Source organism: Miniopterus schreibersii, assembly GCF_964146895.1.
Source record: "Miniopterus schreibersii genome assembly, chromosome: 10".
Lineage (NCBI taxonomy): Eukaryota > Metazoa > Chordata > Mammalia > Chiroptera > Miniopteridae > Miniopterus > Miniopterus schreibersii.
In genome coordinates, this window is record NC_138110.1 from 44,524,530 (window position 1) to 44,549,451 (window position 24,922).

A 24,922-nucleotide genomic window follows, 5' to 3' on the forward strand; every position below is an offset into this window, starting at 1 on the left:
TTTAACATGTTTGACTGATATCTATAATGATGGGAAAGCTACTTCTACTTGGTGCTCTTTCAAACATCTTCAATGAGTCTGTACTGATATAATAAATTCTTTAAAATGGAGACACAGTATGACATACATATGTATATATTCATATATGCTCATAAAATAGTCATTAAACATAAATATCCTCAGAGCAATCTAACTGTATATACACAGTGGGGCCAAGTGCCCCATGAAGATTCTTACGGTGCCATTTGAAGCGAGGTAGAGAAGAAGCCCGTTAGGTGAAAAGGTACTAAAAAGCATAATTATGTGCGTCACAGTAGCCCGGAGCGTCTTCTCTACGACAGAATACCCGCTCCCATCAAAATGAAAGGACGAGTCTTCATTCTGGGGGCTGCAAAGCAGAGCAGTGAAATACAGTCCGTTCTCAGGAAGGCAGTCCAAGAGAACAAATGATAGTTACCAAATTCTCCCTCACAAAGGAAAGGTTTCTTTTTCCCTATTTTGATGAGACCTCTTAGAATCAATGGTTTATTTTGTAATATCTTTTAAGAATTAAAGAGATTATTCATAATTATACACATATACTGACACCATGTAAAGAATTGCAAATACATTCAGAAAAAGAAAAAAAACAATATTTGTTTACTTGGTAATATAAAGTTAAAGGTAAATGCTCATATTGAGAATTTTTTTTTAAATAGAAAGAGCATTAATGGATCACACCAATGATTTAATAACGGTAAATTACGCATAATGAATTCAAATCACTGGCCTGTGAAAATGGAATCAGTTACTAGAATTAGATTATTTAGCTCTCTGAGCTAAAAGTTTTTAATAGATAGGGGCAATTACCTAAAATGAAGACAGTTAAATCAATTATAAACTGAGACATAAAGTACCAGTTTCTGCCTATATCAGCACTTGCCAAAGTATGTTCTTTGGGACATAAGCAACTACAGAATGATCCTTTTTTTTTTTAATGTGCCCGGTAGTTTTTATTTTTTTATTTTTATTTTTTAAAATTTATATTGTTGAAAGTATTACAGATATCCCCCTTTCTCCCCATTGATACCCTCAACCCCACATCCACTCCACTCCCAGGCCTTCCTCATACCAATGTCTGTGTCCATAGGCTATACTTATAAACATATAAGTTCTTTGATTAATCTCTCGCGACCCACTCCCCCACCCCTGCCTTCCCTCTGAGATTCCTCAGTCTGTTCCATGTCTCTGGATCTATTTTGTTCATCAGTTTATTTTGTTTATTATACAGAATGCTACTTTTTAAAAAGAATCTGGGTCAAATGAGGTTGTGAAATGCTGCAATTCTAGCTTCTCCCAGGACAGGGTTATAGTGCATAGCCTCACAGTAAAGCAATGTGCTTAATTTTTTAATTTAGTGTTTCCCAAACATTTATGATCAGGACACACCATCTACTGCCACTTTTTTAAAAAAGAAATATCTACTAATATCCTACCAAATTAATGTTATTTTTCAAAACATATTTCTGGAAATGTTGGTGAATATAATTCAAGAATAGCCAGCTGATTTGCACAGTAACCATAAACATATGTTTAATCAAATCTTAATTTGATTGAGCTAATGAGTCAATTTGGCCTTAAAACTCAGCTGGGTAGCCATACCTATACCTAAAAAAGCCAGTTTCCAGGATTAACATCTAGAGGATGGCAGCACCTGTTAATCCTTCCTCTCAGTAGAACCTTCATGTTTCAGTCAATGGTCTGGGTGGGTGGAAATCTGGTGGGAGGGCAGTTCTCAAAAAGAAGTAAGCCTGTGGCCACACAGAAAAAACTGGCTTCCTCATTCCAAAAAAGAGAAGAGCCAGCAATCATTAAATTCACCCATTGCTGCAGTTTGAGGTCACTGGTTTTAAGATAACCCTGAAATGACTGATGAAAACTGGGGATATTATAACAGCTAAAGGAGGAAGACATTGTCCATATTAGAAATATTCAATTTCTGTTAAGATTTTCCCTTCTACAAGCAAGATTAATGATTTGGGTCGGTGTAGGGGACAGAGCCCAGGGGTTGGAGCATTTTTCATGTTAGAATTTCTAAATTGCTGGGAAGACTTCCTTCCACACTGGAGAAACAGATGAGGACCAAGTGACGGATGAGAGCGCCTCAATGTGCGCTCGTGCTCCCGACCTTCAAGGGCAGATGCCATCGCCACACAGGGTCATATCATTTTGATGACATTCGCCAATTACAAAACCTTCATTTCTCACACATTTATTGTCAAGAAAATAATCCTGGGACATTTACCTGGAAAGCAACAGGCTATCACTACAGGGAGATCAGAGATGAACATTGGTGAACATTCAAATTTATAAAGTATTTTCACATAGATCATGCTTTGTGTTCATCAGCACAATTTGGGGAGGTAGGTAAGATAGGTATGATTATTATTTCCCTGTTCTGGAAGAAGAAACCAAACCTCCTTCCATAATGTGTAGTAACTTACACCTCATGCCACTGACAGATCCGGTAGGGGACCTGGGCCAGGAGCCTGAGCAATTAAGCTGCCAAGCCCAGTACTTTTTTTAGTCCTAAGGCTCTAATAACCACACTTTGGGTCATAACTTTTTAAGCAAGCTAAGGAAGGGGGAAGTAGCAAATAAAAGGCTTAAACTACAAAATCCCAAGCTAGGGGCCATAGGAGAAAGCAGACCTGACAATGATAAAGTGAAAATTCACCCAATAGAGTCTAAATGAAACTCAAGTTGCTTCTAACAGATCTTGTCACAGCTTACTGTTACAGATTTCTATCTGGACACAGCAGCCCATTAGATGGGAGAAATTATATCAGATGTTACATTTCTTTAATGGCAAAGGCAATCTATTTCCTTAATTGCTAAAGTGCTATAAAATAGGTCTTGTACACTTACAGGGTTGTAGTTATTTTATTAGAAAATAATAGATGGGGTGCTGAGCTTGGTGAGATTAAGTTATTAAATGCCCTCTGTTATATCAATATATGCAAAAAGATGTTAGGTAGTTTCCAATTCCATGTGCATTTTATTTCTAGAATTACAGAACTTAAGAATAAGAAAGTACTTATTTATAAAAATTGATGGCACACACAAAAATTCTCATCCTTGGAAGTATAAAAAATATATAGTGGTTTACCCAAGGCTTATTATGCCTCTTTGAGACAGAAGGTTATTTGAGCAGATGTCTGATGCTTCTTGATTTTATGATCCATGATCAAAGCATACAGTACAAGACAGAGCAATAAGAGTACTTTGTAAGGGTTAAAATGATACCCATGCTTCCATTTGTAAATCTACATTGTATCCTTTGCAATACGAAGGCTGACATCATGAACTCTATATCCATCCCTGATGTACGTGTAAGTTCTTTAAGCAGTTCTCAGGTGTTAATATACTAACACACAATGTGTTAAATCATGGGAGCGTATTACCTTCCGAAGCAGCCATGGCACTTGCCCTCCCTTTCAATATAGTTCCACAGGCCGATCGACTGTCCATTCAAGAAGGCTTCTCCCATGCAGCCTTTGAAATGAGTAACCTTCACAGCAGGAGACTTCTAATGTAGATGAACAAAGATAACCCATACATATTTGGCGAAAAGGAATAAATTCTCTAAATGCACGAAACTCCTCCCCGAAAGCTTAAATCTAACAGATCCAAATTTTGAGAAAACACTCCCCAAAATAGCCAGTTTGTAATCACTGGATTTCCTTCTAATTATGAAGTGGAATACTAGAATGAGTGAAAATTGGATGGGATCTTAGAGATGATCTCAGTTAGTAGGGTTGCTGGAGAGAAGCCTCTTTTATAGTGAGAAACAGAGGCCCAGAGAATGTGGTCAGTGGTAAGCGCCTGGCTGGCATGGAGACCCGTACTCCTGTGTGACAGCATGAACCAAGTCCACTTGACCCAATATGATTTGGTGAGAGGATAACTGATACAAAAAAATAAACACAATGGGCTCTTTCACTAAACATTAATCAGTACAAGTCTACACTAGAGCTAGAATAGTGATACAGGAACTTTACAGAAATTAGTATGAACTATTGAATTTCTTGTTTCATCATTGGAAGAGAAACCCAAATAGCAAAATGAACCACTGACCTCTTTCCCATTTATACTATTTATCAAGCATGATCCCTTGCCCTCCAAACCAACCCAACTCTGCAGATGAACTGTCATTAAGCAGAATAAGAGAAGCAAAAAACTCTTCATCTGCCTAGGTTATATTCAACAATTATATTATTTTTCATTGAAATATATTTGACATGTAACATTGTGTGAATTTATATATTACATTAATATACAAGTAAAATCAGCCAATCAGTTGTGTTCAGATGAACGTTCATAACGTTACCTTGACTTGTCCTCCAAGCCCTCCAACAAACATCAGTGTTGAGTTGTTTATATCTAGAACGTTAGCTGCTCCTAGGGATTTACTTGTTTTTGGTGGTGGCTTCTGAGTTGCGCTCATTTCCTTTACAGTCAATGAACCAATGTTTCCAAATCTTAGGGTCACAAAGATAGGCAGAACACTTTCAGAATTGCCAGTCAGCCCATGTATGTACATACATGTTTCACACCTAGTGTCCATCTGCTTCTTCCCACATCTACTGCAGCAGCCCCCAGATGGTCTCCCTGCTTTTAGTCTTTTCTAACCCCCACCCCTAGTTTCCTCTCCAACATCTTGTAGAGCAGTTCTTCCAAAATGTAAATTTCATCATGTAAAACAGTCATGGATAATGAGTTAAACTATATTTGAAACTGTTTACTGCCTTTAATATGACTTATTTATATTGATAAGAAAGCAAAAGACAAATATTCCTAAAAACATACCATCAACAATAAGCCATAATGTTACAGAAAAGTAAAAAGAAAGCTATACAGAAAGCTGCTAAAGAGTAGTTACCTTTGGAGAGAGGCTTGATAAAGAAGAATTTTGCTTTGTGTTTTTAAAAATTTTTTTTAAATATGTCTTTATTGATAGAGGAAGGGAGAGGGAGGGGGGGAGAGAGAGAGAGAGAGAGAGAGAGAGAGAGAGGGAAACATGAATGATGAGAGTCATTGGTTGGCTGCCTCCCACATGCCCCCTGCTGGGGATCGAGCCCACAACCCAGGCATGTGCCCTGACTGGGAATCGAACAACGATCTCCTAGATCCTAGGTCGATCCTCAACCGCTGAGCCAGGCTGGCTTTGTGTTTTAATGTTAAGAAAATTCATTCTCCACTTGTATCCTGTCTTCTGTCCTCTTCTGCTTGCATTCAACTGCCAGCCACAGGGAATTTCTCCAGACTGCATCTACTCCCATGTACTGGGCAGGAAACATTTTACTGGGCTGGCTGCCTCACACATACATTTACCATTCTAAAGGAAACATAAGCTTTTAACTCTTTTCTTCTTTTATTGTTGGTTTTGGTAACAATATTTATTTCTTCTGTAATAAGACAAAAATCCTGTTTCTAAGTATTCTTTCACTATAATCTAACTTCCTAGAAGTTTCAGACTATTATGATATTAGAAACATGTAATTATTTATACAGTTTTAGAAAGAGAGATGCTGGAAGAGAACTTTCTCTGCTACCTGGTTATGTAGATACTGTGCCATTTGTTGTCATTGATCGGGAAGTCTGGGAATTCCAACCGCGTTGACCCGGAGCCCATATCCCAGAGGAAGGCCACTTTCCCCCGCCGCATCTCCACTGCCAGGAAGTCAGACTGGGGTGCAAGGGCATGTGTTGGCATGAGTTTACTGGCCAGACTGCTTGTATGACTACTAAAACACTTTAAAGAATGATTTCCTACAGCATTTTTTCTATTCGTTAAATAAAAGCAAAAACCAAAATTATATCTTCTTTTGTCTTTAATTCTCCCCCCCCCGCCACTCCCTCCCAGCTGAAGCAAGACCCAGAGTACTAAAGGTGTTGACCACCCTAGGCCATTAGCACCCCACCATCCTGCACTGCATGGCCCTCCACAATGCCTCCCATAAAATCCTCCAGAAAAACTTGGTGTTTGGGGGGAGGGGGATCACCAGCAGTCTCCAGGGAGCATGAGGGATGGCATTGCACTTGTGTGTCTGCCTAGTCTGAGAAGGCAATGAATGAAATCAAAGTACACAGTAAGACAGAGCCATGAGTTTTCGTGCCTTAGTTCCTAAGAAGTAGTATCTGTGCTTGTCAGTATTTTCTGCTCTAACACAGACAAGGCTTCTGACCCATTCCCACCAGCACAGCAAAAATTATCAATGGTCTTCCATAGGGGACTTGCCCTCTGGGGACCACTGGAACTTGTTGGGTGGAAGAGCCTGGGTCAGCCCTGACAATTATGACAGGTCGTAGGGTGCACACCTCCACTCCTGGCAACCACCACCAAGATCGACGTTACAGACCCAAAGCTAACCTCAGTGGCTCCAGAGGTCACAGAAGGCATAAAGAGTTCATTGAAGCCAGTTTGTGATTAAGATAGCTGAAGGAAACACTTTTGCTTCCTCGATGTCATTGTCCTCACAGGTATTGAATTTTGTAATTTTCTTATTTTTAACCTAATGCTACTGGTTTAGCAAATGGAGGGCAGGAACAGATTAAACAAAGAACTTATAAGCATCTACGCATAGGCCATGGACACCGACAACAGGTGAAGGCCTGGGGTGGGGTGGGAGATGAGTGGAAGGGGGCAAAGGAAGAAAAACAGGGGACAGTTGTTAATACTCTTAACAATAAAATTAATTTTAAAAAAAAGGTTAGTTCCCTTAAAAGAAATTAGTGATTTCACCAAGATCCTATTGTTTTTTCATCCAAAAAGTGTCAGTTCAGAAAACATATGCATTCATAAGAGATTCACTGTTGCTTTCTGGGGGTCCATACTCACGCTAGTGCTGCTACCAAGGTAGAAGAGAAGGTTATCGGGTTCACTCGTCTTAACATTTAGTGTTAAGGTGTTATAGTTAGTTGAAGAGATAGGAGGCTGGTAGGCCCGGATACAATCTCTGTCTGAAGACATGGCAACTTTAATCTGTAGAAGGAAAAAAAGTGCTCCAATCATTTAGTGACACATTGGCAGTGGGCCAGGAATTCAAAAATACTATTCCAAGTCAGCCTTTCACTGTTAAGCAGGTTTCCTCTCCTGATACTACATAATGCTTCATAAAGTAAGAAACCAGATGGTGAAGGAGATAATTTTATTTGGTAAAGTATTTAAATATGAAAAAGTCAGTCTTGGGGTTTTAAAAGAGTATTTTATGTAGAAAACTGTCTTTGTCATGTGAGATTTAATTCCTTAAACACCAGGAGCTTATCCAAATCATCTTGGAATCTTTAGACCTGATACAGAGAGGATATTTGATGATCACTTGTCAAATAAATGGAGGGATAATCTATTTATTCTTTCAGCAAATATTTATAGAGCAAATACTACGGTGTTACATATTTCTCTAAGTAATTATTTGCATATATAGCTTATATTAACATTAAAGAGTATAAGTTTGGCCCTGCCGGGAGTGGCTGAGAGGTTGAGCATCAACCTAGGATCCAGGAGATCGCGGTTCGATTCCCAGTCAGGGCACATGCCCAAGTTGCGGGCTCAATCCCCAGTGGGGGTCATGCAGGAGGCAGCTGATCAATGACGACTCTCTCATCATTGATGTTTCTATCTCTCTCTCTCCCTCTCACCTTCCTCTCTCTGAAAATCAATAAAGACATGTTTAAAAAAAAAAAGAGTGTAAGTTTGTATTCACCAGAGCATCTGGAACCATCTGTTGGGCTTACATTTATTTGGCAACTATACCTAAAACAGATGGAAGCCAGGGCTCATGTAAACCTACAGCTCTTTTCCAATAATTAGGTCACTTATGGGGGGAGGGGAATGTCAAAGAGCTCAGAACTTCTTTATCTTGGCTAGAAAACTTTAGATGGATAAACATTAGACCAGAGGTCACATTTGTCCTCTATAAGGCCTCAGTAGGGTGACAATTGCATATTCTCTCGAACGTCTCATTTCCCTGAAATGCTTCTCAAGAGCACAGCAATGCCATGTGCTATGGATGGATGCCTAGAAAACATTTTCTCAAGTGTGTGCTTCTCTGGGTGTCAAGTGTCTTATGTATTTAGTGACCTGGGTGTGTGCAGCCTTTGTACATATACAAATTGTTAGGTCAGGTTCTTAGAGGACAGGTCGTGTACTGCACAAGCATTCTGAAGACCACTTGGATTATTAAAACCAACTTAGTAAATGATGGAAATAACACCATAGAACACCAATGAAATGCAGAGTGATGTTAGCCCTTCGACAACCATTAGCTAATAGCTATGAATCTATAAATCTAGGCTACAATTACAAATTTCTATAGAGACATGGAGATCTCCTTGCTAACAACATTTTGAAATGTATAAAAGCAGAAATAAAAGAAAATGAGACTAATTAAATATACTTAAGTAAGTATACTTAAAGCTGTGAGGAATCTGGGATTGCTGAGAGTTTGTCAGTAGACGTTCTAGGGGACCTGGTGTGACAGAAAGCCATTTCTACAGGAATTCTCTGGAACTTGGGGTTACCGAGAGCCTCAGCTAGGGGGTTGTGGGTGTTACTGACAGCAACAGGGCCCCACACTCACAGAAGCTGCTTGTTTCCGGGCCTGGCTGATCAGTAGTTTAATTTCTGACAGGTTTCTGCTCAGGTTCTCTTCTAATATCTTCAAAGGCTTCAACCGATCAAATAAAAGGTTGGCTTGTGTTTCCACATCTTTAACTTTTCTTCCAGCTAACAGACCTAACAAATACAAGGTAGTAAGAAAGTTGGTGGGGTTGGGGTGAAGGACACAGAGAAATGAGCTGGTCATTACTAACGCACTGGATAAAATTGAATACCCTAATGATCACATCCTTGAAATTTTGGTACATATGTAAAAAGTGCACTAGCAACATGCATTACTGAAGGCCCTTCTCTTTCTTTATAAATGCAAATACAGATGTTAAGAGTATTTTTATTTTTAGGAATGCTGTTTGTGAACAAGCACCACTGTGCACTTGGCAAGTTCAAAGTCGCAAGATGAAGACTTTCCTAATGGGAAGGGAGACATCGACATACTGGTCATTGAGGAGTCCCGTAGAAGTTCGTTTGCTTCTCGTAAGGTGGCATTGACCTTGGACACATCCGTCGATGTGTTTAACAGCTTCTGACTCAATCCCACAACGTTCTTCAGTGTGCTCTCAGCACTCTGGTTGGCAGATAGGGCCAATTCTTTGATTCTGGTTCCACTGTCTCTGATACCTGAAATAAATTCATGTGCAAGCATGCACACCATAAAATGGGGCTTTTTGTTTTTAATGGCACATGACATAACAAAAGCAGCTGCTAATTGCCATGCTCAGGATCTCATATATTAAGAAGCTAAACTTCTTCACTTGGTCTCTTTTCTATCATCCCCTTCTCATATTCATTAAACACCTTCAAGTCATTCCATGTCTGGATAAGATTTGGGGATTTAAATGTCTAGGTGGGACGAACCTGCCCCAGGCTAAAGGAAGTGGTGTTTTTCACCACATCATCTGGCTGCTAGATATAACAGAATAGACTAAATGGTCACTTAAGATAAACTGGAATTCAGTTTTTCTAGAAGATCTGGGTGATGATTTTTTTTTTTAAAAAAAGGCACTAGTATTCATTTTAAAAGTGTTTAATCATAAACAGGACAAACATCAACACAAGCTGAATAAAGAATGTAGGGGTATTGTTTTTACAACTTTTCGGCAAGTTTGAAATTACTTCCAAATAAAAAGTTATTTTTAAGTGTTTAATAAGCATACACTATGTGTCCTCAAAAAAAGAGAGAAAGAAACATCCAGATGAGAAAATGCTCTATTGATTTAAGGTAAGAAGTCCAAAGTGCCCCAAGCCCAGCTCCCCAAGGTAATTTGCGTGCTTATAAGGTGAATCAGTAGGAGGAAATTTAGAGATACTTGGGCATCTTGTAAGACCTAAAAAAAAATTCTTATTAATCAAAAAAGAGAAGGTTAAGGGGTTGTAAATAATGTACTACAGCACAATTCATTTGTATTACACTTTTAAAAAGTTATCTCATTTAAAATTTTAATGAATACTGCATTTCTAAGCCATCAATATTAAATGATCTATTTTAGGATGCTTTATTGCCTCAGGAAGGAAGATTACCAAGCAAGAACTTTTAAATTTCTTACATCTATAATGAACCTAACATTTTCCCTCAGAGCAGGAACATTCCAGCTTCTTAACTTGCTGACTTCTTTGAATGACACTTCTTTCATTTAAAGTATGTGACAAGCCCATTGTAAAAGTAAGCAATCAATATGGTAGCAGAAAATCTCTAAGGCTTTTGTTTTCAGAGTATAATTCTAGTATTTTAATTCAGGTGTTCTGAACTTATTAAAAAATAGTAATCTTCACTTCCAAATCATATTTCTTTGCAAGTAAAAACTATCAATCCTGGTCTCATTTGCATCGAGGGCTCTTATCAGACCTGAGGCAGGACTTCCTCATGTTCATGGATAATAGCTTTGCACCAAGAAGACATTCATTAAAATCAAGAACCCCCTTTCCACTTACCTTCCGGAATTGCTCTAAGTATTAAGAGTGATTCATTGGTCTGCCTAGTAATTTTATCAGCATTTTCTTGAAATGTGCTTGCCATAGTTTTCAATTCTCTCAGTTCCAATGTGATACCTATTTAAAGGGGGAAAAGTGTTCCCTTTTAGGTTAGCCTAATAAAAATTGCCTAAGCAAGTTTTCTTCATCACTTTGACTTACCTACAGATCGACAGCTTTCTACAGCGACCCTTCCCAACACTGACAGTTTTTCCAGTAAGACTTAGCACCCCTGATTATAGAAATTGTGTTTTTAGCTCCCTTGATCATTTCTTCTACTTTGCCTGTTGCCCTTCTCACTAATATTTCTTCTTAAATTGCATGCCCAATTTAATTAGAGCTCAGCTCAAGGTGGAGAACTGTGTTTCAATCACTCAGTCTTAATTAGACTCACTAATTTCCTATCCACACCTAAACTGTGGCCACCTTTCTCCTCTGGGTTGTAAAACTCCAAACTGTGCTCCTGCCTAGTATTGTCCCTCCCAGTCTCCCACCTGCTCCCTGGCCAGGGCGCCTCTGCTTCCTGTTCCCTTCTGACCCCCCAGCAGGTACTCAACCTCTTCCAAGTCTGATTAAACCTGTTGGATCAAAGATTTTGCTTTTAAAATTTCTGTTCATAATGCACAATTACACTGGATTCTGAACAAGTTAAAAAAATAAATTCTTGATAAAATCCTTGATGAACATGATGGTTCTGCCGAAAACTTTAATTGCCAGGAAGTTCAGTATTTCATGGCCTATGAAATACCTTTAGTTGTGTAAACTGAAACCGTAGCCTATCAACATTGATGCTAGAGTTTGTGTTTAATGCTTTATGGTTGAGAATTGTGTACTTTCTATAGGGTGAGATGACAAATTCTAAACTGTATGACTCATGGAGAAACAAAAAGATCTCCACATATCCACCCTCTTGGCTCAGGCAGCTGGGGAGGGTTCAGTACTGGATATGGACGTGTCTACAAGGTGGATGAGCTGTTCATAGACCACTATTTACTCTCTAGGAAAAGACTTGACATTTTTGATATATTAGAATATATTAAGGTGAAAAATATACTATATCGTATAAAACTTGTATGTATCTTTTACACAACAGATTCCTGCTGCCATTTCATTATGGATATGCCATTATGTTATTGGATAACTCTTACATATGCCAAATAATTGCTTACTGAAACTCTTAGGAAAAATAAAACTGCATAGGTATTTTCTGAAAAATTGATAAATCAATTATGACTTAATTCAACAACTGTTTAATGAGAACCTACCATAAATCTAACATTACTTTAACCCTGTGAAAAAGGTGAAAGAAGTATCATAGTACAACATTTCAGGAAACTGTAAAACCATGAGAGACAAATAAAGGAGCATGTGACATCAAAGATAACCTGACAAACACGATGAAGAACGGTAAAGCTCAGGAGCTGAAGCAGAGTGGAGGATTTGGTTAACAAGGAAGGCTTAATGAGTCTAGGGAAGATTAGACATGACTGAACATTAAAATAAGAAGTATCCATAAAGTAAAATTCAAAATTATGTAATGTTTATAGGATAGCAAATTGAAATATTATTGTGACAAAGAAATGTCAAGCTTCAGGTTGCTCTAGGAAAGGCAGTGTGCTCAGCGATGTGTTCTAACCAACACAGTCCATGCTGGAAACTGACCTTGGTGCTTTCTGCTCAGGCTCTTGCCTTCTTTTAGAAACGTGGAACTGCGCTGGAGAGCTGCTTTCCCATTAGACACCAGCGGTTCTGGGAACTAGAAACAGAACAATTTAAACATGGTGACTGGAGGGCAGGGTGGATCCTCCTGGAGATTTAAAAGCGACTCTATCAGAATAGCCTCCGTCTAGTTCCTAATGGGGAAGTCAGTTAGATAATAGGCAGTGAGAGTTTAAATTGTCCTAAGGTATGTTTAGTATATGTCCTAATTTATGGGAGAGGAGAAAGGATACAAGCTATTTTTAAATATATAAAGTTGAAAACCAACCAATAAATAAAGATCTTGACCACAAAAATTGGCAGGTACAAAATAGTCACTGGGATGGATATACAGTACAGCATAGGGAATATAGTCAATGATACTGTAATAAATATGTATGGTGCCAGGTGACTTATCGGTGGGGGCATAACTTCATAAGTTAAATAGATATCAAGTAGCATCATCATTTTTGTGATAAGAAATGACGAGATTTTTGTCATCTTTATATCACTAGTTCCCAAGTCTTTATAAAGAAGTATTTATGACCTTAAGAAATTAAAACATACCACATGATGACAGAAGCCATAAACACATCCCACCAGAAAGGAGCACTGACAAGCACAGATTTAAGCCACCGAGTTTTTGCTCAAGAACCTTAAGGAGCCATCCCCCACGGTGCCAGGAAAAGGGAGGTGCACAGCGCAGCCCAGGGGACTTTTCTTACCAGGCTCGCCTCAGTCACAGCCCTGAGAGCATCTTTTGCCAATTTTTCTGATTCTTCAATCAGGCTCCGAATGTTGGAATGGATGTGGGTTGCGCTGGTTGCATTCAGGGACACATGTCTAACGTTTCCAAAGCCACTGTGAAATCAGCATATTTAGAGGAGTTATGATAAACTAAAATTGGACTTGCCCACGCTTCTTAAAAGCCTCCCAGTTTCTTTCTGCTTAGAACAGTATCATCAACAAGGAATAGCAACACATGGATTCTCCTCTGATTCCAAAAGGAAACTTAAGAAGCAGTAACCACAATGTCACAATAACACTAAGAACTGCTGTTTAATTAATACCCAAAGAAGACAGGATGGCTGCTTCCCATCTCGTCACCATTCATCATTTCTTCCAGCTGCCCTCAACATCTTTTGATCTCTGTTCAAACCCCCTGCATGTGCCTGGGGTGCCATTGTGTGCTTGCATTCATTGCGATCTCTCCTGCTAGGCAATTGCTAATTCTCAGAAAGCTTTCCTAAGCATATATAAGGATTATGAAACTTATTCCCCAAATGGCACAGGGCAATTTGATGAAGTTCACTAGGGGTTTTGGAGGGGGATCAAATAGTATTTCAATCATCTGAACTTCACTCTTACAAGTGGGCAAATCACTTATGAACTTGCCAACTGGTAATGGTGCAATTTCATCCAGCCACTCTATCTTGAAAATAAAATCTGATAATTGACATGTCTTTGCCTGCTGAGTAACTCATTTCATTTCCTTCCCAAGGTTATTGACTTGGGTGATTCCCAAACCAGACATCAGCAGTTATTATGCCTTACTACTTGACTGGCAAAATTTGGTGATTTATAAATAAAAGATAATAATGTTATTTAATGTTGTGTATCATATCAAATTGCTTTTACTGTGCATGCTAAGTAATAAAGGCTTTGTTCTAGCTATGTATGTGGTCAGATACTGTTTTCTCTTTGGGAAATGATGAAAGATGATGAAAAGAGACCACTGAGTATCTAATTCCATTTCTATTCCCAATTCCTGAGACAGTAGTGCTCAATGCAGCACATAATTTATGCAATATTCTATCTTACATTTTTTTAAATCTTTTAGGGCAGCATTCCTCAAATTGGAAAGATACTTATTTTTCCCCTTCCACAAAACATACCCAACACACAAACACACACTCCCAGTGTGTCCAGACTTTTTCCATCCATGATTTATAACAAATTTCAAATAAATTTACCAATTAACTCATAATATTGTGCACATCACTGATAGGCCTAAAATATTGGTTACCTCATTTGCTATAATTAGGTCACTTGGGGGTCTTTTTAAAAAATAACAAAGCTGTGGTAACAACCCAGAAGAATTAAGTCACAATCTTTGAGGGGGGCGGGAACTAAGGGACAACTGCATCAGTATTTTTCAAACTCCCCAGGTTATTCCAACGTGTAGACAAGTTTGGGAACCACCAGCCTAACATTGTGTTTCTCATTTCAAGGCTTTTAACAAGTGAGGACACATATCCAAAAATATAAGTTGAAATTATTGGAATGCTATGGTAGACCTTCAGGCAGTAGAAAATAACTGAGGGTGATATCTTTCAGGAGTTGGGAGTGTCCCAGCACTTATATGGGTCCACTGTGGGCAACCACCGCCTCCATCACTGTATAAAGCCATTTAAAGCATAAGCTCCAAAGAGGTAAGATATGCAAAGAGGTTAACATCCTCTTTGGGTACACATGTAACCCAGCAAAGCCCTGAGCACTTAGCAGACGCGTAACAAGGCCTGGATGGCTTGATATTGTAGCATTATATTGCTCTAATGTCTGTTCAGTTCAGTTTGCATTTCTCCATCATCTCTTTATGCTGATGGTCAGCTATGTTATCAGACATGGGGGCAATCCTCCTTGCCATGTGAACAAAACAGTAATCTTACTTTTTAGACAAAAGAAGAAGAGTGACCCAACATTGTGACCAAAATAGCCACCCTTATTCTCTCCGATCAATGAATCGCAACCTCTGGAATTGCTGCAAAACGTGGTCTCACCTGTCCAGAGCGCCTGCTAGTCTCTGGAGCTCAGCTGCGTGGTCCTCAGCTCTGTAGACAAGGTCAAGCGCTCTCCGTTTGGACATCTGCATGACCAGATCATCCACATGGCGCCTGATTTTGGCAGTCCACCAAAGTAGCTCATCCCGGTGACGCTCTAATTGCTACATGGAGAAACCAATACCAGGAATATATATGCATCTGTTTAACAGCGCGTGTGTGCGCATATTTATGAGATGTGTGAAGCTCTCTGGAAGCTGCATTGTGACTGTGCTGTTTAACTTACCACTAGAGCACTCTGAGCAGCCTTTGCACGTGCCGTGGCAGCGTCCAGCGACCTTCTTTCTTTGGCGATTAGCACCGAGGTCAAGTTCTGTTCTTCTTGAACACGCAGCTTTTTATCCTGCAGCAAAAAGGATGCTTCATAAAGCAAGTCATCTTCCGAACACTGGTGCCTGATGCTATGTGCTCAGGTAGTACTTGGGGCTCATTTTTAAAGAAGCTCAAAATAGTATTATTTACATCGCAGAATTTGGTCAGTAGCTTTAACTGAGGCGAGAGCTGTTAGGACTCACACTGAACTCCCGCAGGTTGGCACTGACAATGTGCAGGAGGCGGCTGCTTTCCCGAGTCTTCGCCTCTGCCTCCCTCACGAGGTCTTCTGCTGCCTGCAGTTCACGGTTGTGTTTTGAAAGGAGGCTGCTTGCTGCTTCTTTTATTACCTTTGACTCTTCCTGTGGCTTCCGGTAATTTTTCTGAATTTGTGACAATAAATTTTCAGCAGTCCTGACAAATACAGATGGTTCGCATAGTAAGTAAATGAACACTGAAGCTCCTATCATTGAAATGGTAGCAGAAGGAATTTTTACACATCCATTCCTAGTTTTATAGTGTGCAGTAAAGGGTAACAGTGGGCAGAAGAAAGTCCTTAGAAAGACCTGCCTGCAAGGTCTGCAAAGGGCTCCCATTGTGCCCCACCTGACACAAGTAGCTCACTGCCTCCACTGTCTGTGCAAACAGTGTGGTTGATGCTGAACACTTGCTTTTCCTCTGGGAGTGTGGAATTTGGGCACATGTTAGGCAGAGGGTGCCCACAACACTAGCCCCCAGTAAAAACCACAGATGCTGAACTTCTAATGGGCTGGCTTCCTTGGGCAGAAACATCACCCACATGCTGCTGCATTTTTATAGCTGGGGGAATAGTGCACAGTCACACAGATTTAGGTTTGAGGTCAGGGTTCAGAATATCCTGGAGTTTGAAGAGTGGGCAAGTTACTTTTAGCCTCTGGGCCTCAGTTTCCCCAGCTGGATTCTCCCCTACCTCACAAGGTGTCTGAGGTCATAGGAAAGAACAGGAAAAGTGAAGGTGGCACCCTCGTTGCATGGAGGAGGAGCTCAATAGAAGGCAGCTCTGGTCCCCACCGCCTGGGCCCTCAGCCTCCACTAATGTCCCCTCAAGGCACTTAGTTCATGGCTCTCTGCTCTAATAATTAGGTTACTAGTTCTCCAGATCCCATCTGGAGCTTCTCCTTTTGTTTGTCACCTAACAAATCAACAACCATGTTAAAAACCATATTCTGTAATGAAAAAAGATATAAGGTTAAATCTCCTATGGGTTACCACTTGAACTGTACATTGTTTTAAACAATCTTTTAGAAAATAATTTGGAAATGCAAGTCAGAAATCATCAAAATGTAAATTCTTTGACTAAAATGATTTCATTTCTTAATATCTGCCCTAATAAGATAATAATGTGAAATACAGAAAAAGATTTTTGTCTAAGATATCCATTGCAACATTATTTAAAGTAGCAAAATAGATTAAAATAGTTTAAATATTACACTATAGAGAATAGAGTTCTGTGTAACTATTTAAGCTAGTTTTTAAGATATTTATCACAACCTGGAAAAAAGACAGCTTGTGCTATATTACATCAAGTAATAACCGTGAAAATACTGAGAGAAAAGCCTGAAAGAAAATGATGGGCTCCCAGTGACCATGCCTAACAATTCTTTATCATCTCTCACTTCACACTGTGGTTTTCAATTAGAGTTTGCATAGCTGAGCTAAATTATTTTGGCATAATGTCAATCTGTCTTAGAGTTTACAGTACAGGTAATAGCCACTGACTGTATTTTTTTCCATGAGAGATTATTACATTACACTTGACCTTCAATAAATACACTATCATGTTGTTCCAGAGACACAGAGAAACAAAACCTATGGCATGCAAGCACAAATATAACGATAGTGGCATTGATTAAAATTTTCTCTATTTGGAGGGTCTGGCACAGGTCTTCTCATTTATGTGACAATAGGGCCCCTCTTTTCTCTTACGACATTTGCCCTAAGTGAGAATTTTCTTTCTTGTGCCTCCTCCCACATGCCTTTTCCCCCCTCAGCACTGAAGTTCTTTCCTCTAAATGGCTGTGTCATGAACGGCATTTAGGGACTTACTTCAGTTCAATGGTGGCATTTTGATGCAGCTGCATGAAATGCCTCTTCTGTATGGTTTCCAACAAAGATGTCATGTTCTTTTGCATAATGTGAAGAGTAGAACTGGGTAGCTGGAAATCTTCACCCAAGGTCTGATTTAGAGTTGTTGCTTTTTCAATAATTTCTATAGAGAAAACTCATCAATCATTTAATACGTTGCTCAAAAGTGGACCAAAGAACTTATATGCATATATACATAACCCATGGACAGAGACAATATTGTGTTGAAGGCATGGGGAGAGGGTGTGGGGTAGAGGGGATCAATAGGGGAAAAGAGGGGGGCATCTGTAATACTTTGAACAATAAAGATAAATTTTCAAAAAAGTGGACACACTAAAAATGGAAGAACTTAGAACCTTCTTCAGTGAGGCTGCTCTGTTCACCTGAACTAGTTGAAAGTCCAAGTCAGGCCAGGCTCACAGTACATCCCAATGCACTCTGGGCGTCCCCTATCAAAACACTCATGGACTTGGGGTTGCTGGTTTACTTAATGTTTGTCTTCTGCAGTGCCCTTACACCTTGTAAGGGAGTGGGCCATGGTCTTACATTTACCTCAGCATTTCCTGCACTGGGCACAGACATTTACATATATAAGCTGTTCAACAAATACTGCATGAATGAATCACCCATACTTGATACTACTCTTCTTATGACAAATATTATTTGTTCTAATAATTTTCTTATCTTTTGCCTTATAAAGTCTGATTTGCATTGGATTCTGTACTCCATATGTCCTTATGCAATAATCCAAAAACAAAAGAATATATTTTTGTGGCCAGAAAGCTAAAAATAGCAATCTAAAAACCAGAACAGAAGGGACATCCCAATTGAGTAGTGACTAAATTACTCTAATATTGTGCACATACTTTGGGACCACATTGCATCAGCTTCTATTGTGGGCAAAGGAATGGTGCCAAGAGTTAGCGCAGCCACTCACGTGGCTTTGCTGCCTTGGCATCCATTTTGTTTGGCCAAGAGGCCTGCAGTGACCTTAACACTCGCCCCATCATACAAGCACATACCCCAGACAGCAGCCTCAAAGTCGGAAGCAAACAGAAGTTCCTGTTATAACAGCCCCTGTGATCAAATAGTCCCCCTGCTGGCCTCCCAGAGCCTTCCCCTGTGTGCCCCAAAGATAAGAACCCCATGGAGCTCACCAAAATTCTGCTTTCTTGGTTTGGATTGACCAATTTGGCCTTAGCTCATGAACTCCAAAGCACTGTACCCATAGGGCCTAATAATGCAGGTGGCGCAGGCCCTGTCTCTCTCTCAGTCTGCGCCCTGCCTTGACTTTTCCATGTGGCCCTTTGAGGAATGCTGGGTACTTTCTCCAGGACCCATGAGTAAAAACTTCTCTATTTCATTTTCTCCTGTGTTTTGTTGTTAGAACTTGGCTCATCATCTGTCACCTTGTGACACTTAATAAGTGTTCATTTAACAAATTCATAACAGATGGGGACACACCACATCTACTTGATACTTAGGGCCTAAGTGTAACACGTCATATAGAAAATAAAAAGATAAAACTCTCAATGAAAGACTATGGTCTGGACCCATCAGGATCCCCAAACTATGGAATATTCCAATCCTTTGGCTCTAGCAGTTGAGTGCAAGTCACATATCCATTCATACATTTTATAAAGTGAATGGGACTTTTCCTTCCAAATGAGCATAGATTCCCCAAACTAGACACTGAGCACACTACCTTCAATGCTTATCTTCAGCTTCTCAGTAAATGTTGTGAGATCTTGACTCTTGCTGAGGATTCTCTCCGTAGCCCTGGCCACCTGCTGGCTACTTGTTAACACTCTAGTGAGCTGATAGAAAAAAAAGGTCTCAGGTTAGTTTGACTTGAATGTTATGAAGCTTTGATGTTCAAATTGTCTCTTTTAAATAACAAAATACATTCCAGAATATAGATCAAAGATGTACACTACCATGTAAACCAAGGTTAATATTTCGGGATTGGAAATTGACCAAGTGGTTAATAAAATAATGTACTGCTCACTCTGTGTGAGAAAAGATGGCATATTTTTTAAAGCCGCCTAACTGGCTATTAAACCACAGACTCTCCCAGGGTCTCTATTGTGATGACTCTATATTCACTATAGGACCCAAGTATACAGAATATAGAAAGAAAAATCTTGCTAATTTTTACTGACCATGAGAACATAGTCGAGGAGTTTAGGCTCCAATTCTGCTAACCTGGAGATGTAGTCTCTAACATCTCCTAGCTTCATCGATAACATGGGGTAATAATAACACCTCATGGGACTTTATGAAGATTAAATTTGATGGTGTACATAAAGCTGGCAGCCCAGGGTGTGAGACTTAGCTGTCCTCGGCCGTTGTTTTTATTAGAAATGTTATAATTTGTAAAAGGAAAGGTTGTTTGTAATTTCCAGAAATGTAAAGTAACAGACTAGGTCTAAAAGTGTTTCATAGTCAAAATCCAAAGAGAATCTTCTTTAATGGATAGAGAGAATTCATTTAATCAGCTTATTACTTCCTACCAAATGTTTGCTCGTTTAGGTACTTAGAGCCCACACCTAAACCTTTAAACTTGTCCCAAATTATCTTTAATTCTAAATTAACAGGAACCAAACTAACACTTTTTGTAGGGTCCATCACTGTGTACATGTGTGGATGTTAAGGGACAAAGTAGGTACATATAGGATGTCCCAAAAAAACGTATACACACACTTTGAATAATTATAAAGGCAGTGTTTATTAAATATACTTCATTTTCAAAATTGAGCTATCAGCTATTAAAGTGTGTATACATTTTTTGGGACACCCTGTATATGTGTACATACACTACTGTATACACATATAAGTCTATATTTACATATAGATACACTATCATATACATACCTAAGTACACACATGCATATGCATGTGCACATGAAATTCGTAAGTGAAAATTATAAATTTGACACTAGGACCTCCTCACCATCTGCGAATGAGGAAATTCCATTCATCTGACATTAGATAAACTGATTAAATTCCCTGCTGACTTCAGAACAAGCTCACTTGCCATTCAAAGTCAGAAAATCAGAAGTGCACGGCCGGAAGCCTGAACGTTGCACAACCGCCACACAGTGAGCTCCGGGCTCTGCTGGCTCTGCCCAGGGAGCCGCAGCCAGTGCTCCTGGAGTTGGGTGAATTGCCTCTGACCGCTGTGTGCACCAAGTGCTCAGTTAATGCAGCCAATTTAGGAGAAGGAAGGAATCTCAGGGATCTTTCGGTCCCACCCCTTGATTCACAAGAGAAAATGATGGTCAAGTCGTAAGGTGACTGCCCAACTCAGCAGACATGACGATAAAAATTAAGTCAGGAGCCTTCCCCATTAACACATAAAAACTGGCAAGCTTAAGACCAATTTGATCATCAAGTACCCAGAGCACAGCTTCTGAGAGGAAGAGGTTGCCCTGACCTACCCAGAACCTTCCAGACAGCCCTGATGAAATCGTTACAAAAGCGGGGTGGGAAGTGAGTGCTGTATGTGAAGAATTTACCTCCCTTTGCAGGTCATCTCTTTGTTCTGTAACACCTTCAAGTTGAAATTCTAGAAGTTCCTTTCCTATATCTCCTTTTAATAAAGATTCCTACAAAGAATGAAGAGAATCAATCACAATGCTTCAAAATAAATGTTCTGATTCACTGGCTGTTAACTATTTTGTTCACAGAAAGAAGTTCTTCTTTCTTTGGAATTGGATTAAGAAAATAAAATGAATCACATTTACTTAAGTTTTGATTATAGCAACATGTTCCCATCTGCCATCTTTTGTATATTTCTTATACAGATATGAATTTAAAGTCTGGAGTGTTGTGCAGAATCCGATACTGCTGCTATTCTTAGATGAGTCTCGCTTAATTTCAATATCAGAGTCACATCAATTTTAACCATAATTGTTAACAACTTAAAAAACTTACTTTAAAATGCTTACGAGGCTAAAATACAAAAGTATTAAGTTAAAGTCTTCATAAATACCAACAATTAAGTGCTTAATTTATGTCAACATTCTCCTAATTTTTTACTTTTATAATTGTATTTAAGCCTGATAGTAATCCTATAAAGTGGCTATATTATTATTCAGGGTGAGGGGGTAGTTAAGTGACTTACCCAAGGTTGTTGTGTAGATAATGAAAACAATGAACAGTTAAGAGTTTACACTCTTAACCTACTGCATACTTTACATAAACATAAAAAGTTATTTAAAAAAATTGACAAGTGGTTTAAATGGGAGAAAATCATTCAAAAATAGTTAAAATTTGACAGATTCATAGATAGAAAGCAGGTAGGCTGACAGCTGTGGGGACTGTGGTGGGAGTGGAGGGATTGAGAAGGGGGGGAGGGAGAAAACCCATGACACTGACAATGGATGGTGACTGCCAGGGGTGGGAGCTTGGCGGAGGTGGAGGGGGGCATAGGGGGGATAAATGGTGATGGAGGGAGACTTGACTTGGTGTGGTGAACACACAATACAATATACAAATGATTTGTTGTAGAATGGTGCACCTGAAACCTACATAATTTTGTTAATGAGTGTCACCCCCAATAGATTCAATAAAAAGGAAAAAAATAAGTAAAATTTAAATCAAGTATTTATCTCAGTTGATAAATTTAGTTATATGCCTGGGGCCCAGAACGATAAAAGTATTTATTAACTGTGTCTATATTAAGTAGAAAATAAATTTCACTCTTCCTCCTTTTTTATTTTAAAAATAAACACACACACACACACACACACACACACACACACACACACACACAAGCAGACTGGCCTAAGGAAAGGTTTAGTCTAAGAAAAGCTTTTAATTAAAAAAGCACCCAGGAATGACTATCCTTGACACAGTGAATTAATTATCTCAAATTCTAATGTATAGGTTTTAAGCAAAATTAAGAATCATATTTTTTCCAACTAGCATTTAAATACTAGAGTAGAATGCTGTCCACTAACATTCTACCATTTTTTTGGGGGGGGGACACCCAGATCCTGTTTGACTAAACATAAAACTGTGATATACCCCCAGAGATTTTTATACAATCTTCCAGGTTAAAGAAACTTTTGTGACCTAAAATTCCAGTTAAGAATAATAAATTTATAGATAATAGTTATCTTTAGCATATTCTGATATTAAAGAAGATACCATCCAGATTTATTTCCTGTATTTGTAATAGGACAGCCACTTTCAAATATCCGAGGGTTTATCATAAAGAAGAGCGAGTGGACTTTGCCTTATTCTGAAAGGTGAAAAATGACCATGGGGAAGAATTTATAAAAAGGCATCTAATGAATAACTTAAATAATTAAAGCTGCCCCACAGCAAAACAGGTTACCTTTGGATAATGTGGTCCCTGGTCAGCTTCAGGGGAAGGCTGGGCACGTCCCAGCAGTATACGCTGGGAATAAGAGGAGGTGGGAGGACAGACAGAATGACTCCCACTGTCCAGAACAACTCTATATCTCTCAATGACACATGTTCCTTTCCATCTTTGTATTCCTGGTACCTACCCGGAGATCTTTAGTTGTATTTTCCAGGTTTGACAAAATTCCATGTGGAACACGGATAATGCTGGTGAGGTTCACAGAATGAATGGTATCGCCAACACTGTCTAAGTCATTCAGCAGCACACCTACACATTCGTCATCACAAGCTAAGTGGGAAAGAAAGCTAAAATTAATGCAAAATGATCTGCACATTTTCCCATGGCTGTGCATTAGCCATTTTTAAATAACAACATAAAATCATAACAAGGGCAAAGTGTACTACAAGGCTTTCAGGAACTGCGTTCTCACAGCCCCTGTGCCATGGGAGGTAAGCAGAAAATACTAAGTCCCTATTCTCAGATGGTGACGCTGGGACTCAGATAAAATCAGTGACTTCCCCAGGGTCACACAGGAAGAAACAGCTGATCTGAGTGGGTCCTAGGTCTGGTGCATGTTGCGTTACACTGCTCCTTGAGTTGGACCAATGGCAATGAATTCCAAATGTGGTTTCTTGCAGAGCCTGGTCTGTCATTTCCTCAGGTAGTTTGCAGACACACCTTCAGCAAATACAAATGAAGGAGACTGGGAAAAATAATGGGTGTGTTTTTGTTTAAAACGAACACATAAACAAAAGCAAAAAAGCTCTTGAACGCCATGATCCTGACATTACTTCCTCCCTTTCACCTTGAACCACTGACAAGACATCCACAGATGACTACTTCATGTACTTGCTATTAAAATAAATCAGAACTGGAAGAAATATCCACAACAGCCAAGAGCTGAAGCTGCCAGTAAAATCTGGGTAACACAAATGACAACCCACATAAGCATTCCCTCTCTGGGCTGACTGACACTCGGCTCCATTAGAGGGATATTAAGCAGATAAACTATGAGGCTGGAATTGCTGTGCTGCTGAGAGATAAACGCTCAGCTCCAAATGAACTGTGAAAAGTTCAGTTTGGCAGATACAATAGCAACTTATGCTTAGTTAAAATAGGACTTTATCCTGCTGACGCCAGAGGGCACAGTAATAGGAAAATATTTGAGAGGAAAAACCACCTTTAAACGTTTAGGAAAGAAAATACCCACCTATACAGTTGCTCTCCACCAGAACGTGCCTGGGTTCACATTGCTCGCATCGGAGCCCCGCGGCCCCTGGCCTGCAGACGCACTGCCCCGACCCGCGGTCACAGTCACGGTGAACGGAGCCACGCGGGCTGCAGTCACAGCTCTGGCAGGTGCCACCTGGCACTCGAGGGTTCCCGTGATAACCTGAGGAGCACCTACAGAAAGGAAAATATGCAGGTACACACAACAGTATCAACGCCAGTGAGTTAACGGAGAAACCGTTTCTGCCAAATGACATGCAAAGAGCACAGGTCCCCTTACCTCACCCCACATTTCACTTCCTAAGAGGGGGTGAGATGGCGCGGAAAGCGCCCGCACGTACTCCGCACAAGGGAGAGTCAGTTTTGGAGTATTGGTCCTGCACAACCAACTGAAAATGACTCCGGTCACTCCAGTAAAAGGAGCAGATGTGCCTAGCAATTTCCATGGGATAACTCCACAACGCACCTCTCACAATACTGGCCTTCATGGCCCGGAACACAGGCATCACAGCGGAAATCGCCGTCACCTTCCAGGACACACGTGGGACTAAAACTGAAAGAAAATATATTTTTTTGAATTTTCAGATATATGATTTCAACTCTGTCTTATGGTACTTGTTCATTACTCTTAGGGTACATGATACTGATCTAAAAGATACATGATTATTGCCCAGCCGGGAGCGGCACAGCGGTTGAGCATCGACCTAGGATCCAGGA

The 24,922-nt window shown here is 39.7% G+C and overlaps 1 protein-coding gene across 1 annotated transcript in view; it reads right to left on the reverse strand.

Moving 5' to 3' along the window:
* Positions 1-24,922, reverse strand: part of LAMA1 (laminin subunit alpha 1) — a 134,593-nt gene that overhangs the window by 18,730 nt on the left and 90,941 nt on the right. Inside the window, exons 31-49 of the mRNA XM_081149847.1 lie at positions 24,672-24,758; positions 24,186-24,379; positions 23,121-23,263; positions 21,120-21,209; positions 19,307-19,418; positions 17,563-17,725; positions 15,681-15,891; positions 15,392-15,508; positions 15,106-15,269; positions 13,051-13,186; positions 12,290-12,383; positions 10,589-10,705; positions 9,095-9,277; positions 8,622-8,776; positions 6,881-7,024; positions 5,595-5,728; positions 4,370-4,520; positions 3,444-3,568; positions 238-388 (exon numbers count right to left, since the gene is read on the reverse strand). Coding sequence (XP_081005973.1) covers positions 238-388; positions 3,444-3,568; positions 4,370-4,520; positions 5,595-5,728; positions 6,881-7,024; positions 8,622-8,776; positions 9,095-9,277; positions 10,589-10,705; positions 12,290-12,383; positions 13,051-13,186; positions 15,106-15,269; positions 15,392-15,508; positions 15,681-15,891; positions 17,563-17,725; positions 19,307-19,418; positions 21,120-21,209; positions 23,121-23,263; positions 24,186-24,379; positions 24,672-24,758 — 2,671 coding nt within the window. The remainder of the gene's footprint in view (positions 1-237; positions 389-3,443; positions 3,569-4,369; positions 4,521-5,594; positions 5,729-6,880; positions 7,025-8,621; positions 8,777-9,094; positions 9,278-10,588; positions 10,706-12,289; positions 12,384-13,050; positions 13,187-15,105; positions 15,270-15,391; positions 15,509-15,680; positions 15,892-17,562; positions 17,726-19,306; positions 19,419-21,119; positions 21,210-23,120; positions 23,264-24,185; positions 24,380-24,671; positions 24,759-24,922) is intronic.